Here is a 19,553-nt window from a genome sequence, read left to right as displayed (position 1 = left end):
TCCCGATAGTCGTGCAGTGTTTTTGTAACGGCGGCGCGTGCGCAGGTGGAACGCCACCTGCCGCTGCTCTGCACTTCTAACGCGAATAGATACGGAATATTCGAAACATTAATTGGTATATATTTATATGCTCATATCAATTAAATCCTAGCAACACTATTTGAACGTGTCGAAAGCCGTAAATCGAATACACGGGCACATATTGGAAGCTGCTGATCATCGTATAATTTTGATAGAAACAAAACAATTATGAGCCAAAACTAAAACTATGTTTTAATAAGTAATAAAAAAATACATATGTGTATTATTTTCTTATGATTTCTCACAGACACGTATAAATATCGTGCATTTTATAAAATGCAATCTATGTCTGAAACATTTTATGCTCTATGATTAGGTCTAGACAATGTAGATAATAGCTCAGCGATTCACCGAGCTCTAAGCACTGCGAAGGTTATTGCTTCGAGATACAATTCGATAGAATTGACAATTGATCTATAATCGATATCTGGACAACAATTTATATTAAATGAGAACATCGATTTTATTAACTGAATAATTTCGTCGATTAATTGCTCGAAATCGGTTGTAGCATTAGAGTCTTTGCCAAAATTAAATAATCTGCGGCCGGAACTGCCGCGACATATTGATTATAATAATTTTGACGATTTAATGCCAACATTATAGTCCACCGGATATTATTGTATAAGCTAGAAATTCTATTTTCGATATGAGCTTGTAATATTTTTTGTTTAGAACTATCGGACGGAGTAAAAAGTCTGTGTGATTATAATATCGGCTGTACGCCATTTTATTGGTAATAAATATCGGTGGATCTGGTGTTAGTTTCGCGTTCGTTGCGTGATGGAAAACTCTTTATTTTTAAACCAAGTTGAGGTCATAAATTGTTATAGCCTTTTCGTTGTAACTATATGAAATTCATATTTTTTTAAAGATTTAATTTACGTTCACAAATACCTTTTAAATATAAACGGCACGCACATTGGATTTAGAAAGATTTTAAATAGCTTCATTTGTGACAATAGGACGCGAACACACGTTACGTTGTTGGCGCGACGAAACGACTGCGACTTAATATATTTGCCACTTCCTGCCGAAACATGTTCCAATTTTGAATTTGATTTAAACGCCACACGCTGACAACTATTTCCTTTTATCTTCAAATAATGTACTCTTGCAATTACAATGCTTTAGTTCTGTAATGTAATTTTAGTTGACAAAATTTAATTTGTTACTATAACTATTAAATTTTATTTTAAATATTTCAAAGTTTTTAATATCGTTCCGAAAATTACACAGTAGACGAAATTAAACTAAAGAAAGATTTTAATGACAGTGACAGACAGACAGAAAGAAAATAAGTTTAGTAATAATAATGCGATGCTTTATATCGGTATTTCATTTGAAGCCAAACATATTTTTTTTGATAATGTTCTAATAGTTATTCAGCATGATTCATATGATTGCCTCCGAGGAAAATAATCACAATCTCATTAAAACAGAAATGAATAAGTACAGTTGCCGTACGTTTGCTAATTACGCTGACATTGACCTAAATAAAAAATCAATAAGTAGTTATAAATAGGAATAGGTTTATTTCAATTAATGAATGGGATCGAAATAAATAAATACATGAGCACGTGACGTCCAGACAGCGCGCGACGTCAAGCCATCGTCGCGGGCTCACCTGCGCGCCATATTCTAATTATAAAAAAATCATATTTCAACTTCCGTTCCCCTAACTCGGAATCGCACAAATCGGTTAAGCAATGTACGCTGCGGTTTATTTAATTTAGAACATGAATAATTATTATTGTGCTCATAAATATTTTTTTTTATTTTTTTGTTATTATTATTATTATATGTCAAGAATGTTTACTTAGAAACTTCGTGGTCTTAGCACTGTTCTTTAAGTTTGACTTTGGTGCATTTAGTATGCCGATTTCTGAGACGAAGTAATCTCAAATCTCTCTTCCAATAGTTGGACAGTCGTTAAGTAATAGCATTATTGAGACTTGGACCTCATGTCTCAAAGTGGATAATGGCAGATGTCTATATACTTTGGTAACATTTTAATACGAGCTTAACTGAAAACTCGCCTATAGCAATAAAAAAGTATTAACTGACTCTCTTAAACTCTGTCGGATTTAGTACAAGATTAATTACTATATGGTGAACTTTGATAAAGCTTGAACGATAGGTACTTCAATAATAAAAAGTCTTTGGCATATCCCCTTCATGGATTAGTTTAAAAAAAAAATAGAATTATCTACCTAATTTAAAAATCGAATATTTTATGCAAATACCCGACGCTGTCATCAGAGAGCACCGCGCCATGTGGCTGACCCGGCGCGTGCTTTCGACGAAAAAAGAAGATACTTTCGCGGCTCTCAAGTTTCGAACGAGTAAAGAGTAAAAAGTGTAACAGCTGTCGCGAGGTCTTAGGTTACTGTCGCATATGCCGGCCCGAAGTAATTGGAAAAAATTGGTTGATAATTATTCAGTGCGCTCGCAACCCGGCTGAGTCACTTCGTATTCGTCGGGACCTGAACAATAATACTCCCGGAGTGCTTGTATCAAGCGATGCGACTAAGCAGAGATTCACAAATTTTGTATGGGACGTACCTAACAGTTATTCGATGAATTATACTTTTACGGTACCATGGTGTAATAAAACCCTCAAAATTAATTCTCATAATTACCTACTGAAAGTATGGTATATGGGCGTATTTTAAGCTCCAAAATCCTATTTCTATTGCAAAGTTTTTTTTTTTTAAAACACTAGTATCTCGTGTTTCATATCAAACTTGTGAAGCAAGTCGTTGCGAAAAAATATTGTGTTTACACTGCGCGCAATGTAAAGCCATTGAACATCAATTAACGCGCTACAGTCAACGACCTCACATAACGAGCAAAACTGCTTTCGCATTCGATTGCTGGTTAACAATAGCGAGGGATAATATATCTACCTTGAACTCGGCTTAGGTACGTAAAAACTCTTATGGAGCCTATGCCTTTTTTCTGAGTGGATACTCAGTGTGCACAGTACTCATGTTTATCTTAGCGTCTCAACATTGATTTCTACATATCTTATTATTTAATCTAACTTAGTACTCATGTTAAATTAATATCATATAATAGCCAATTTTGATTATGTTTATCTTATGTTATAGTTTACCTGGTAGGTACTTAATTATGTTCACAACTATACAAGAACTTTTTTTAAATGAAACAATGAGCCCAATGTTTCACGTTCAAGTTGCTCTTTGAAGTAGCAATATAAGCATTTTTTTCTCAATAAAAGTATTGATCAAGTACCTGATATAGTAAATTGAACTGCGAAAGAAACTAAGCTATGGTATTTAATTCTTTCAGGCTACTTAAGTTATTTTAATTTATATGATGCCTATTTAGTCTGAAATTTTGTTCCCAGAGTGCGTTTTATTTATTAATTCCACACATTTATTTAACTAATACTGTCAGCTTAACACCTATAGAATTTTCTTCGGTTTTTTTGATTCGTAGACATAATTAAAACTACTTTCACGGCTTAGTCTCGCACTTTTTATTGTCAAATTATTTCCGACGTATCGAGTACTTCACTGCTCTCTTGGTCAGGGACAACTGACGTTAGGCTTGTTGAAAAAATATCGATATATCGATATTATTTTTTCAATGTATCGATATTTTTTTGGGATATGTAATACTTCGATATATCGATATAAAATTCCAAATATTAATATAGACCAATAAACATTTATATGTTTTAAGATTAAAAAATCCTAACAAGGAATAAGTACTTTAATTATACTGACAACTTTTTAACAAATTATATTTTATGTATTTTTTGTTTCTGGTCCGCTCGATTTGCTATTTTAAAATTAAGTTTTTTTTAAATTTCTTAATAGTTGTTCTTTATTTATTAAAAATGATATATATTGATTAGCACGTATATTCTCTGTCAAATCATACCGATATATCGATACATCGATACATTTTTTAATAAAAATATCGCTATCGATATTGATATTTTCACAAAATATCGATACGATATATTTATCGATACTTTATTGCATTCCGGACATCCCTAACTGAAGTCGCCGTCTAGTTGAAACTTGGTTATTGAGAGTAGAAGAATAAATCTGTGCTCGTTCTGCGCCAATGGAGTAGCGACCTTTCGACCCGGAGTGCGCGCGAGGCGTGGCTGCGCTCGATTGGCCCGGTCCGCCCCGTCTGCACGCCCCACGCCTCTCCACGCAACAAACATCTCACGACGACTATAATATCTCGACTCTGGCATCTTATAATATGATTTTACTCTCTCGTTAAATTACGCTTCAGCCCTGGATCAAATGAAGATTGACAGTTCTGTCATAACGAAATTATTTCTCGACTCCAGTGCTCTAGAACGGCGTGAGTTATTTGCGAAGATAAAATAATAGTTACCGGAGTACGCGGTATTCACATCAAATAGAACATTTTTATGTGAATTATATACAATGTACCTACATTTTTTTTTTAATTTTTGCTCAAGCAACAGATTTTTAGATCACAAATGATTAATTTGACGTCGACTGTTGTTTTTTTTTTGACATTCAAACGAGACTTTAAAACTTTGCCAGTTTGACAATAAGCCAAATTTTATTTGAAACTTACTTTTGACATATCGTGCATACTGTTCAAGCATTTTAGAATTACAAAGGCGATTTTACATGTGCAATGCCGCTTCGAACACGTTCAGTGAAACAAAGGAAAATCTATTTGCATCTGCAACTTACCTAATATGAGTCGTCTATTATCAAAGATGGCAATCTGTGCATTTGGACAAAAAAACGTTATTGATATGTCAATACAGATTGATTTGAATATAATCGTCTCCTTCAAAGAATACGGTTCAAAACCTGCATTAAATAAATGTTAATACTTAACCTGTTATTTATCTGAGATTTCGTTCAGAAGAGTTTTGTGACTACCAATGGAATACAAAGTCAATAATTCGTTTTTCTGATTTACCAATAATTGTCCAAAAGTCACATTGCCGGCTTTGATAATAGTCGACTCATATTTAAGAACTATTGCTTCGAAATAGCGTTGTACTTTATTAAAACTGTCTAGAAATACCGTTCCAGTTAAATTCATAAAGACATTATCCTAAATGTAGCGTATCCATTTCGATATCGACAAATAAAGCAAAAGAAGTTCTTTCGAAATCTATTTAAAAGTTAGAACGGTAATTCTCCGTACAGGCCAGAAAGGTTACCTCAAGACTCGAACTTTTTACTTAAAATCTTAATTTATTTCAAACGATTTATTACCGCGATGTCCTGATGACTTTGGGGAATTGTAATTAGTCGTTGCTCCTTCATTAAAATACTTCTATGGACTGAAGTGACAGATGCGGTGATTTGTTCACTGTTTTGTTCTTTGAAAGTCGTTGTTTTAGATGTAAAAATGTCATTATAAATAGTTTCAGCGTAGTAAAACGCATTCTTTGTTCTCCGTGCGTAAAAATCGGGGTTTTTTACCGTTGCCCTTTTTGAAACACACAACTGTAACAAAGAATTTGAATTGGAATTAAAACGATTTGATCATCTGATTTCGAAGTTTAAAAAAAATAAGAAAACTTACCTATCTGCTTACGTTTCTCAAATATATATTTGATATATTTTAAAAGAAAATACAAATCTAAGTAACATTTAAAATAAAGTTCCTCTATGTATTTTTAGGCAGCGGCTTGGCTATGCCCTTGGCATTGCTGACGTCCATGAGCGACGGTAACTACTTATTACCAGGTGGGTCGTATGCTCGTCTGCCTACAAAGGCAATAAAAATAAAAAATAAAAAACGCATTTCCGACCCGGTGGTAGATTCTGCGAAGCACTGCTCTTGCTAGGGCCAGTGTTAGAAACACACCCGGCTTGAGCCCCCTGAGCTTATCTACACGTCAAGGAGAAGCTGATATAGCCTCTCAGGCTCAGCATAGTTAGGAAAAAAAATCCTGAGGTCTTCCAACAGCCTTACCCTGTATCTTCTCTTACATTCTTTTGAATTTATCCGTTGTTCTTTTCCCGTTCAATATATTTTTACTTTCTTGACCGCAGATGCTGCATAATCAATCTCATATTTATGAAATGTTACTTAAGTATTTTCTTCAGTTTCCGTGAATTGTAAGCGTAATTAGAACTATTGTGGGCAAAGGAACCTAAATGTCGAGACTTTTTTTTTATGAAAAATTTGACGGTATATTTCACAATTAAATATCGAGGTATAACATTTAAATCGTCCGTGACCATGAAAGCCGTAAGGATTCTAAATGCTAAAACGCGTTAATAAACCATAAAAGGAGTTTTAATTATGTCGCTCAATTGTTTTATCCGGTTTGTCGTAGTAACCAATCCTATATATACAACATGTAGTTAATTTAAAATAATTCACTGACTTCTATTATTTGATATGGAACATATAGTAAATTAACTTGAAAAACCCAAATATACAAAAAAAAACCTAATTAATATTTGGGAAAATATAACGTAGCCAGATTTAAAAAAAAACGTCGACATGTAGAATTTGTTTTTAAATTTCGCGGTTTTAAAATTATCTAAGCGTACACATAATTCTTACTAGTTTCTTACCAGGCGAAGAAAGAGACCTTGAAAATAGTCGTTTAAGATTATTTTTTTCCTACCGAAGCTGGTAGCCTGGAGCGGCTATTCCAGCGTAACCGTGGCTAGTAGGTGAGCTCACGGGGCTCAAACCTGACGACGATGCTAACACGAACCCTAGCAAGAGCCGTGCTTCGCAGAATCTACCACCGGATTGGAAACGCGACCCACTGAGAAGATCCGGCGAGAAACTCAGTGGGCTGTGTCTGAGAGTTAATTTACTCGTCGAGCCCTTCGTCGCAAGCGACGGGTTCGACGAGAAGGGTGACCGGTGCTTGAAGTACCTAAAAGCACCGTTAGTGGATCGGAGGATCCGAGATGACGTGTTTTGGGCGACGTCGACTGCTTTCCATTCTGTCCGCAGGATCGGGAATGTAGTTACCGGCGGCCACGATGAGAGGGTTCTCGTGTCATGCCGCTTTATCGAAGTGGGTCCAAGAAGAAAAACAGCTTGATTTCAAGTAGACAGTTTAAACTCTGGAACAATACAGCTTCTCTAGTCGTCATAAACGTCAGATACTCGTATAAACACGAGTATCTGATGTTTATTTATTTATTACGATTATTCTATGGTGTTGTTTTGATAAGGTTCTCATGGTTATTATTTTATTAGATAGACGGTTGAACAAACTTAGGGCCCACCTGGTGTAAAATGAACCAACCCACCCAGAGACGCAAGTTCTTAATTGTGTTTTTTTTATTTTTTATTGCTTAGATGGGTGGACGTGCTCACAGCCCACCTGGTGTTAAGTGGTTACTGGAGCCCATAGACATCTACAACGTAAATGCGCCACCCACCTTGAGATATAAGTTCTAAGGTCTTAAGTACCTATAGTTACAACGGCTGCCCCACGAACCACGTGATACGCTGAAAGAATTATCTCTTTAACGCACTATGCAAAAGCACAGCGATTCCAATAAGCTCTGCTCTGGTAGCGAAAGAGATAGAAGTAAGAAGAAGAAGACCAGCTCGTCTCGAATAATTTGAAATTCGAATTTTATATTTCGAATATGGTGGATGGTGATCAAAGCACATTCTGATGTCATGAGCGAATGACGGGAGGGGGGAGGGAGGTGAGTTGGGGCGAGGGGAGGGGGGCACGGTCCGACCGTGCACGCGCAGAACAAAGGGCGCGCCGTGAACCGAAACGGTCGTGCTTCGGTGCCCCGCGCACGACCCGTCTCGCACTCTATATGCAAACACTGATTTTACAAAAAATGTGCGTCATGGAATAAACCACAATCATCTATTTCACACACACACACGCATAACCTTCTTAAATGACAACACGTAATGATCTCTCAACACTAGTCCGCAGCATCTGTTCACGACTTAACCTAACCTAATCTAGCTTAAGAAGGAGGGAGCCTGGAGATCAATAATACAGGTCTTTGAACCTAGTACAGACTTCAGCTCTTTCAAAGGCTTACGACATAAATTTTAAGGTTAATTTCTATTTGTATTTGTACTATACCTTTAAGAGAGAAATAAATAGATTATTATTATTTCGATTAGTGCAATATCTCGAAATAGTACTATTTTAGCCAGCGGACTTCGTTGTAGGGCATGTGATCCTGATACGGGTCTGTAACATCATGTCTGTTTCTACCACGAAGCCGGTTGATGGGTTCCCTTCAAGTAATTACAAGAATTTAGTGCCAAGTAATGACCACTTCATTACTTGGAACATTACTTCATTATCCAGAACAAAACTAAAAAGTTGTTTGATAGTCAGAATAAGAATAATAAGATTAAAGAATAAGTTAGAATGGAAGGGTAAACGTTATTTTACTACACGAGCTACGAATGTGCCCGCCAGTCAACGTTAAGAACGAAAAGTATTATCAAGAGATTCTTCAAGAATCGAAGTGATCGCTTTCATCGCATTCCCGTGTCCAAAAAGAAGGTTTTAGTGTCGCTTTCAGTACAAAATACTAAATGAATTTCGTTTATTTACAGGAGGTTATACTACGGGCGGTCCTCGTGACACCAATGCATATGGTTACACGGAATCGAGCGGCGGCGCTGCACCCCCTCCCGCGCCCGCGGCCTCCTCCCCTTTAGACGAGTACTACCAGCCGGAGTATCCGCCGGCGCCCGCGCCCACAGCACAGCCCTACCTCGAGGAATATTACCACCACGCGCATGCGCACACGCAGCCTCTACTCACACACGAACCGAAGTACCAACCACATGCATATACGAAGCCGTATCCCAGAGGTAAGTTCATCTTTTAACGGTAGGTTGTAGCTTGGTTCTGCTCCTGGCATTGCTGAAGTCCATGGGCGACGGTAACCACTCACCATCAGGTGGGCCGTATGCTCGTCTGCTTATAAGAGCAATTAAAAAAAAAGCTTCACTTTATTAGTTACATAATTGTATAAGGTATTCGTAGATGAAGTAATTTTATTAATAGCTTTCTTTAAATAATTTAAATTAATTATTAATTTCAATTAATTGAAATTTTATTCATAGCTTTCTTTAAATTTAATACTCACTTTCGTTTAATTTAACTTTTAATAAAATGATTAAGAAAAATCAACGCAAATTTGTTGATAGAAGCTGTCACAAAAGTCAAACCAGCTACAAAATAAACGAAAGTCAACAGTCGCTACATAAATATCGCTCTATCAAAAGAGACAGGACAAGTCAACATTATAAAAGATCTGAAGACAACAATTAAAAGGAGTTGGTCATTCCTAAATTAATGGCGGTGTACGATTTCAACGCGCAAACTCGTTAAATGAGATAATCATTTCAACTTGTCATTAATTTGGATCACGTTTCTTGTGGGGAACACTACGGTGATGAGATGATAGTGCATGCATTAATTAGTCTCGTTTTGTGTTAACGCTATTAAATTTATGAACAACAGTGCATCGAACTTGGCCAAAATATAATTTGAGTGAAGACGAATTAATTGACGAATAAAATGAATCATGTAATTAGAGTAATAAATCATTTTTTCAAAAATATTAAAATGATCAGTACTGGAGGTTACTTCTCTCAAGACGAAAGTCTTTGACCAGGGCTTGGTGCTAGTGATGACATATGGCACTGAGATGTAATCATTCGCTATGGGCTTTATCAGAAGAGTCAGGATCAAATAAAGAGCAATGGACAAAGCTATGCTCGGAATCTCTCTGCGAGATGAAATCAGTAATGATGAGATTCGCAGGAGAACCATGATAAACTATACAGCCCAAAGGATTGCGAGTTTGAAGCGCTCGTAGAACAGTGTGCTTAGTGCGAGTTTTTTAACGTTCTCGATAGCGTAAAAGTTAGCTCATACTTGTATGGAATGGGATCGTTTGCCTACGTTTGCCACTAGGGGCGCTGTTCCAACTGCATACAAAATTGGGTTAACTTTTACGCTATCGAGGAAGTTAAAATACTCGCCCTGAGCACACAGATGGCCGTTGAGGCTCAAAAGCGGCGACCGCATACCGCAAGATGTAGCATGGGTTGTCGCATCTATTGAATGTCGCAGGAATCCACTGAATGCAGGCAACTCGGGACCGATCGTTGCGCTTAGGCTTGGGGAAGTCCTATGTCCAGTAGTGAACGTTTGTGGACTTTAAGGTCGATAGACGATAGGTGTTAATAGGTATTAATAGGTTTACTAGGTATACTAGATATACTAGGTATACTAGAAATAGTAGGTGTTATATGTAAAGATCTACGTTCTGAAAAATACTAAATTGAAATAATTGATTCGTGATTACATTTAATTAATCAATGCCATAGCTGTTGTAGTCTTAATGTAGAAACGAATATGTATATCAGTAAACATTGTATTCCCAGGTGCCGGTGGAAGGTACGGTGAAGGTTACGGCGAGAGCTACACGCCAGAGTACGGCGGCGCATGCGCTGAGTGGAACGAGTGGCCCGCCGAGCAACACGCGCTCATACCGCAGGACAAGCTCCCCTACCCCGCCTCCGGACCTTGTTTTACTGGTAACCCAATATTAACAATATTGATACTTGATAATCTATATATATAAAAATGAATTGCTGTTCGTTAGTCTCGCTAAAACTCGAGAATGGCTGGACCGATTTGGCTAATTTTGGTCTTGAATTATTTGTGGAAGTCCAGAGAAGGTTTAAAAGGTAGATCTAAATATGAAAATGCTCGGAATTAAATAAAAATAACAATTTTGCTTTCCCTTTGATGTGTCCCCCGTCGGACGGATTCCTTTTGTTTGTTTTAAGTTTTTTTTATACAAATATTTAGGTCTTTTATTTATCGATTGAGGTACTACGAAGTCTGCCGGGTCAGCTAGTAGATACTTGATATAATAATACTTAAAATACTGGATATTTACAAAATACATATGTATACTTGTGCCGTATGATATTTGGAACTTATATTTCGAATTTATTCGAATTCAAAATCGATTCGAAATTGTAGAGATACTCGATTTACGTGACGAAACATTGATCGATATGTTTTTAAAATATTGAATGTGCTAATTGAACCTTTTCACAACATTCATAGTAAAATTACAAGTCTTTCTTCTGTACATAAATATAGCCCGTATGTCGTAAAGCAACTGTGCTCTACGTTTTCAGGTTCAGGGCCTATACAGCTGTGGCAGTTCTTGCTTGAGCTTCTCACCGACAAGAACTGTCAGGGATTCATCTCCTGGACAGGAGACGGATGGGAATTCAAACTCACCGACCCGGATGAGGTAAGTTTCATCATATTTTTCCATTCATTTCCAAAAGGATTAACAGTGTGAAATTTTGACTTTTATATTAAGTATTTTTTTGTCAACTACTGTCAAAATTAATTCTATTCAAATAGAGTAGCTTGTAAATTGGGAATAGGGACTAGAGGTAAAATGGGGACAAATCTGGGATGTCACAGTACTTTTGTTGGGTTGTTAGAGATTTAGCTTTGTAGAACTGAAAATTACTTTTATTTAGTGTTTAAGAATATTAAATAGTTTCATTTAGTCATTATCAAAGTTTTTTGTTACTTTTTATGATTATTATATAACAAACTATATCTTAATGCACTATAAATGAAAATTTAAACTTCGGGAACCATTATGATCTCGGTTTTATAACTATAACTACAAAAAAAAACGACAAAAATCAATGTCGAACTTCAAAAGTATCCCGATTCCCCCCATTTTACGGTATTCATCTATCGTTATAACTTATATTTTATTAACATGGTAACCAAAAATACATAGGTGCCTACGATGTTATTGTTATAGGTGGCCAGACGCTGGGGCATCCGCAAGAACAAGCCCAAGATGAACTACGAGAAACTATCTCGAGGTCTCCGGTACTACTACGATAAGAACATCATCCACAAGACGGCCGGAAAACGATATGTCTACCGCTTCGTGTGCGATCTGCAAAGCCTGCTCGGGTTAGTTTTTTTATTCTACGTCATGGATTGTATATATTGAAATACGTACTTAACAAATGTTCACAATTGATTTCCACGATGAAGGATCAAACTTAATAAAAATCAAAAACCGCAAAATTATAATTTGCGCAATTACTTGTGGTAGGACGTCTTGTGAGTCCGCACGGGTAGGTAACCACCGCCCTGCCTACTTCTGCCGTGAAGCAGTAATGCGTTTCGGTTTGAAGGGTGGGGTAGCCGTTGTACTGTACTGAAACCTTAGAACTTATATCTCAAGGTGGGTGGCGGCATTTACGTTGTAGATGTCTATGGGCTCCAGTAACCACTTAACACAAGGTGGGCTGTGAGTTGTGGAGGCTTTATAACATCGATTAAAATAATTTTCTTTATTTTATCAGAATATCTCCGGAGCAGCTTCACGCGATGTACGAACCCAAAATGGAGAAGAAAGACGACGATTGAAGGCTCCGTAGCGGCTCGCTCTTGCTGCGATCCCTCACGACCCCCCGTCGATAAACTAGATAGTATTCAAAATTATACCCTTTGTCAAACATATTAAGATACGTTTTTAAATAAATATAAAGAATATCCGAAACGGTATTTTTGAAATCCTTTTATATTCAACAGTAACATTAGATACACAACTCACCATATTTTTACTTTAATATAGTGTAGTAACGTAACATTTTTGGATTTGATCTCATGCAGTCACAAAAGAAATTATTAACACACTAATCAAATTTATGATAAGCGACATCACCGTGTGAAACTTTGAACCCTTTGATTTGTGAATACCATCATTTTAACCAACGGTGCCTTATTATATGACAAACGCTTTTGAGTTTTGGGTTGACTACAAAAAGTTTATTTATTTAATACACGCCAAATTTCCTAAACTAACCTATCAATATTTTACAAAAATCTGAATAATATCTACGCATAACGTCGGACTATGAAAATGAAAACCTAGTGCTAAAAATAGTTAAATTCTGCTATTATTTTAATTATAATTGTAAATATAAGTTAATTTTGTTACTTTTTAAAGTTAATTAGGTATTTTATTATATGATACAAATAGATTGTAAGTGTTGTATGTTTGAGTCGCTGAATGCGCATGCAGTAGTCAGAATGAGAGACATTAAACAATTTGTTTTTTTTTTAAATACAGAAAATTGAGTCCAAAGATTTTTAAATCTAAATTCCCACCAATTGGTAAACAAAACAAAATTACCAATGGGACTTCTCGTATGTCTAGTTCTATATTACTGAAATCATGTAAAAATCAAATAAAATATGTTAAATGAACGAAACTAGACATCGCGAAATTTCTTTAAACTTTTCCAGTAAAAAAATTAATACCAGGTGACGTGAACAAGTCGCTGATCTCGTGGTAAGGGATTACGTAATGTCTTACTAGTTATGAAATTATATTAGTTGTATTATTTTCAATTTTTATAGCTCCTAGCATACACCGAAGATATTTCGATAAGTTTTATTTTGTAAAGTTCTTTTTTCCTCCATCAATACCATACCATTTGTAACGTGCAATTTAAAGGAACTTGGTACTTTTTTAAGGTGCTCCTTAGAGTTTAGAAAGCTTACATTAACCGTTCGATGTCTTCCCCGATCTGTGTGTACCTATTTGTAATATATAAAACAGAATTCAATAGTATATCTTACTTCTTCAAAAACAATGTAGAAGGAATTTTGAAAACTTAATGTATTTTTTAAATAACGCCATCAAGAAGTGATAAGTGGTATTTTGTAACTAAAGCATAAATATTGATGTTTATCTAAATATCGTTGTATGTATTGATGGAAGATATAAATTTAAATATATATATTTACGAAAATAGAATTGCCTTTTTCTTTATTAATTGATCGAACCTTTTTACTGCTTCAAAGGGTATCCCAGGGGAAATTGAAAGTAGTCCTTATAGTCACGACCACACATAGACATTGGTAATGACCGTTTTCTCATGAGCTCGTAACATTCCCGTTAATTATCGCTACTTCAATACTGTACTAAAATACTTGCATACGTAAAATTACAAAACAGACGAAAAGCTATTTGGAACAAAAAATATGTGTGGTGTCGTGGTACACCGGATAGGAACGAAGTTCCTTATTATAAAAATATTAATTTTAAGTTCTATTCGAGGCTTATAGAAAATAAAACTGGAGGTTTCTCAACAACCCACGGTCATTCGGTAACGTGCGAACTTATTGTGGTACACTTCATTCACAGTTCTTTGCATAAGAGTTAGTGTCTTGCGCAAACGAACGTTCTGAGATCGTGGTCAATTAATGATAAAAAAATATGTTATTTTTTGTACGTTATTACAAAGTTAAGTCGTACACTGTGTGCATTACTAATCTGTACATTATTACAAAGCTAAGTCGTACACTGTGTGCATTACTAATAAAAATCTTACGTTACGGACGTTTTTTCCCGGTTAGGGTACCCCTCCGCATCGTCGCAAAAGGAACTTCGTTCCATAAAATACAGACTAAGTATTGAGCGGGTAAAACTCTCGTTATTTGTAACAGGGCGTACAGTGAGGCTGCGCGAAAATTTACTAGCGTCATACTTATTTCCAACAAAAAAACAGCATCATGTCTTCGGGTATGAAAGGTGAAGCCATTGAGGGGAAAGCAATGTAATATGACCATATTTAATATTAAAATCTACAGCAAATTATACAATAAAATGGATCATGGCATTCACACGTCAGTGTTCATATGTCTACGGGCTAAGCTCTCGTACGCCTCTTGGGTATGCGTAACCTGAGTGCCCCCCCTGCCTGTTTGTGCCATGAGAATTTGTAACCCGCATACTATATAAATGAGAATTAAAATTTCATGTCCCAAGGTGGGTGGCGGAATTCACAATATGAAGTCAGAATAGGTATACTTTAAAGCTAGGTAGGTTGTGAGCCTAAGAAATAAAATATATACAAACAATAAATAAAAAATATAGGAACGGCTCAAAGAATATTGCCGCAAAGAACTCCATCTTTCCTTATATCATATTTTTTACCTTCGTTGGCATTCGTTGGCAAGGAAGATTCTGTGACGGGCTCAAGGTAGAAGAATAATGTGATTGCCATCATTCGAAAATCAGCCTTCTCCATTAAACCTAATAGTACAGTCAATACCTCTGGCACACGTCTTTGGTTGCTCTGATTTTTTCTTAGACAAAAACACTTGTATTGTAAAATTTACAATCAAGTTATAATGATTTAATAAGATAATGGCAGATCGATGCCAACACCGGTTTGAGCTTACTAGTTTAAGTAGGCCTAATGGTGGTGAGAAAAATATACGCAATACAACTTTTTCATAGGAGCATTCTTAGCAATTCCAAAAACTCACTCGGTGTCGTAGAGAGGATTACAGAAACCTTAGGATTAAAGAACAACAGCTACACAAAAGGAAGAAACGAATGTTTGAAGAACAACAACTTAAGGAAATTGCAAATAGTTACTCAAAGCAGGAATCCAGGATTTTCTACAAGCAAGTGAATAGCGGAAAGAAGGAATTTAAACCAAGAACCTCAGCCTGTAGAAATAAAGATGGCCAACTGCTTAATGACAGAACAGAGGTCATTAAAAGGTGGGCAGAACACTTCCAAGAGCTACTACACAAACCATCAGTTGCTACTCATATCGATGAAGTCGAAGCTCCACTTAATCATCAGTGGCTAGAGGTGTCCCAATCATCTCTGGAAGATACCAGAGCTGCCAGCCAAAAACTCAAAACCAATAAAGCTCCAGGGAACGACAACATCCAGGGTGAACTGCTGAAATACGCTGGTCTCAGTTTGAAGAGGAATTCAAAAAACTAGTACTGCAGATATGGAATTCTGAAGTTATGAGATATTTGCGAACGTTCTCTTTGGAAAATTAAAACCTATCGTGGAGCCTAGACTAGGAGAATATCAGTGTGGCTTCCGACCTGGCAGATCAACCATCGACCAAATCTTGTCCCTACGACAAATACTTGAAAAAACTCTTGAGTTTAATGCTGACACGTATCACCTTTTTATTGATTTTAAAGCTGCCTACGACAACATAAGCCGTGATTTCCTACACCAGGCTATGCATGAGATTGGCGTACCACCGAAACGTATATCTTTAACAAGGATGACACTGGTTGCATCTCAAAGCATTGTTAAGATTCAAACAGACCTATCGGATCCTTTTAGAACCCATGATGGACTAAGGCAGGGTGATTCCCTCTCCTGCCTTCTTTTCAATGTTGCACTCGATAAGTGTATCCGTGACTCAGCAATAGAGACGACGGGCAATATATATTACAAATCCGCTCAAGTACTGGGATATGCGGATGATATTGACGTCATTGGCAGATTAGCTCTCGCAGTAGAAAGTGCATACCTTGCTCTCGAGGCCTCGTCTCTCGAAGCCGGTCTCCAAGTAAACGCAGACAAAACTAAATTCCTGAGGGTGTCGAGGGGACTTACGTGAGGACACAGCGCATAAAAATATTGGCTAGAATGCTTTTGGATCTGTGAATGAATTTGTATATCTTGGCTCTCTGATAACGAATAATAATAATATAACAGCAGAAATAGTTAATATAAATAAATGCTACTTCGGCCTGCTTAAATATTTCTGTTCCAAAATTCTGTCACGAAATATCAAAATTCTTTTATACAAAACCCTACTGAGACCCATTCTTATTTATGGCTCAGAGACATGGGTACTCAGCAAAAAGGATGAGAACCGTCTACTTGTGTTCGAGCGTAAGATTCTAAGACGGATATTCGGTGCTGTGCAGGAAAACGAGATATGGAGAACGCGCTATAACCACGAGTTGTATGATGTTTACAAAGATCCTAACATCATAACTATAAAGATTGGACGCCTACGATGGGCAGGACATGTGGTTCGAATGGAGAGTACCAGAATGCCGAGACAATTGCTCTATGGCAAACCAGAGGGCCGCAGAAGTCGTGGCAGACCCAAACTCCGATGGTTGGATGGCGTGGAGCGCGACCTCAAAAATATCGGCGTCAAGAACTGGAAGGAGAAAGCCCTGAACAGAGCAGTCTGGAGAGACATACTGGACCAGGCTAAGGCCCATCCTGGGCTGTAAGGCCTAAGATGATGATGATGATGCTTAGCAATTTCGACTTCTAATAAGTTCGTTGAGTAAAAGATAATGAAACATTGTCAATGATTGGATGGATTATAATAATTTTTTTAATTAGATTAAGCATTGGCAATACAATCGCGATATATTTCTACACATTTATTTCATAAAATATACATTTCAGTACATATATCAAATAATCAGACGAAATATTATCTAAGTACGGATCATAGACTTTAAATACTTTTTGAATAACGATGCCGGAAATTTTATTTTAACAATTCGACACGAATATTTAAGCTATAACGTAAAATGTGACCGCAATTTAGCACACGCATAATATCAGCTTCGGTAAAAAAACGATTTTTCGATTCATCGATCTTAGATTTGTATTTCTACTTAGTAGTTGGTAGATTAAAGCATGACTGTATAACTGAGTTTCTCGTCGGATCTTCTCAGTGGGTCGCGATTCCGATCCGATGGTAGATTTTGCGAAACACTGCTCTTGCTAGAGTAGTGTTAGCAAATTCTCTTATAGCCTACCAGCGAGTAGGTAGGGAAAAAAGAAGAAATGATTATATAATACAATAATACAAATTAAACTACCACACTACTGTTAAAACTAATAATAAAATAGCCACTGTTGACTTTTTGGCGGAAACGTGAGATGCCAATACCTGCAAGAATTGTTTTATTTTATTAATTTAGGTGTTCCTTCGGATTTAAACATATAATATGTACCTATAAATAGTTCAGTATAATCTTATATCTGTGGAAGTGCACAAGCTTATGAAATATAATAGCTGAACTCCCAGTGGCGGATTAAAGGTCCAGAGTGCCCTAGGCAATCACTTTATCGGCGCCCCTGTACCGGACTTATGGAAAAAAGAAGAAATGATTATATAATACAATCATACAAATTAAACTACCACACTACTGTTAAAACTAATAATAAAATAGCCACTGTTGACTTTTTGGCGGAAACGTGAGATGCCAATACCTGCAAGAATTGTTTTATTTTATTAATTTAGGTGTTCCTTCGGATTTAAACATATAATATGTACCTATAAATAGTTCAGTATAATCTTATATCTGTGGAAGTGCACAAGCTTATGAAATATAATAGCTGAACTCCCAGTGGCGGATTAAAGGTCCAGAGTGCCCTAGGCAATCACTTTATCGGCGCCCCTGTACCGGACTTATGGAAAAAAGAAGAAATGATTATATAATACAATCATACAAATTAAACTACCACACTACTGTTAAAACTAATAATAAAATAGCCACTGTTGACTTTTTGGCGGAAACGTGAGATGCCAATACCTGCAAGAATTGTTTTATTTTATTAATTTAGGTGTTCCTTCGGATTTAAACATATAATATGTACCTATAAATAGTTCAGTATAATCTTATATCTATGGAAGTGCACAAGCTTATGAAATATAATAGCTGAACTCCCAGTGGCGGATTAAAGGTCTAGAGTGCCCTAGGCAATCACTTTATCGGCGCCCCTGTACCGGACATAAATGGCCATCATAATACTATAAATTTTAGGTAGTTGTTTTTGCAATTACGATGTCGTTGTATCATCCAACCCTAGACCAGTAGTTTTAGTAGACCAGGACCCTTGTACTTACGCTAATGCGCGAATGGAATATGACGTTATAACTGCGAAAAAATCGTCGATATGTTATTTTCTTTATTTATTTAAATACTAGCTGACCCGGCAGACTTTGTAGTGCCTCAATCGATAAATAAAAAACCCAAATTTTTGTATAAAATAAACTTAAAACAAACAAAAGGAATCCGTCCGATGGAGGGGACATCAAAGAGAAAACAAATTTTTTTATTTATTTAATTCCGAGCATTTTCATATTTATCTACCGTTTAAACCTTCTCTGGACTTCCACAAATAATTCAAGACCAAAATTAGCCAAATCGGTCCAGCCGTTCTCAAGTTTCAGCGAGACTAACGAATAGCAATTCGTTTTCATATTATATAGAGAAGATTTTAAGCTCGCGCGCCCCTTGTAACTACACGCTCCTAGGCACGTGCCTAGTTTGCCTAACAGATAATCCACCTCTGTGGACTCCCAACAAAAGCCTGGCAATGTGGTAATCGAAAAGTCTATTTATTTGTAACCTAGCGAATAGCTTCGCTGCTATTGACCTCAATACTCCACATAGTTTTCTGACGGCTACTTAATTTCATATTAACCAACACCATTTATGTGTTTTAATTATTTTTGTTCATTTCATTCAGTAATCACAGTACTTTACATGACATCAAACATGCTTTCGATATGTGTTACAAAAAAAATCTAGTATGGGCCATAGATTATACACTTAATATGGTATGGGCTATGACCCC

The 19,553-nt window shown here is 36.4% G+C and overlaps 1 protein-coding gene across 4 annotated transcripts in view; it reads left to right on the top strand.

Annotated features, from left to right (window-relative positions):
* The window catches only part of LOC101745606 (ETS-like protein pointed), a 172,085-nt gene extending 158,160 nt beyond the window's left edge, over window positions 1-13,925 (top strand). For 2 of the 4 annotated variants that reach the window (XM_012688950.4, XM_062676121.1), the window contains 5 exons: window positions 8,644-8,904; window positions 10,489-10,641; window positions 11,263-11,375; window positions 11,910-12,067; window positions 12,466-13,925. In XM_012688950.4, coding sequence (XP_012544404.1) covers window positions 8,644-8,904; window positions 10,489-10,641; window positions 11,263-11,375; window positions 11,910-12,067; window positions 12,466-12,529 — 749 coding nt within the window. In that variant the 3' untranslated portion in view covers window positions 12,530-13,925. Of the gene's footprint in view, window positions 1-8,643; window positions 8,905-10,488; window positions 10,642-11,256; window positions 11,376-11,909; window positions 12,068-12,465 lie in introns of all 4 variants that reach the window. The other 2 variants (XM_004924452.5, XM_012688951.4) reach the window with 1 other exon arrangement.
* Window positions 13,926-19,553: the final 5,628 nt, after the last annotated feature.

This window comes from Bombyx mori, chromosome 25 (genome assembly GCF_030269925.1).
Source record: "Bombyx mori chromosome 25, ASM3026992v2".
In the NCBI taxonomy this organism is placed as follows: Eukaryota; Metazoa; Arthropoda; class Insecta; order Lepidoptera; family Bombycidae; genus Bombyx; species Bombyx mori.
Note: the sequence above shows the minus strand (reverse complement) of the source record. Positions and strands in the feature narration are given on the sequence as shown.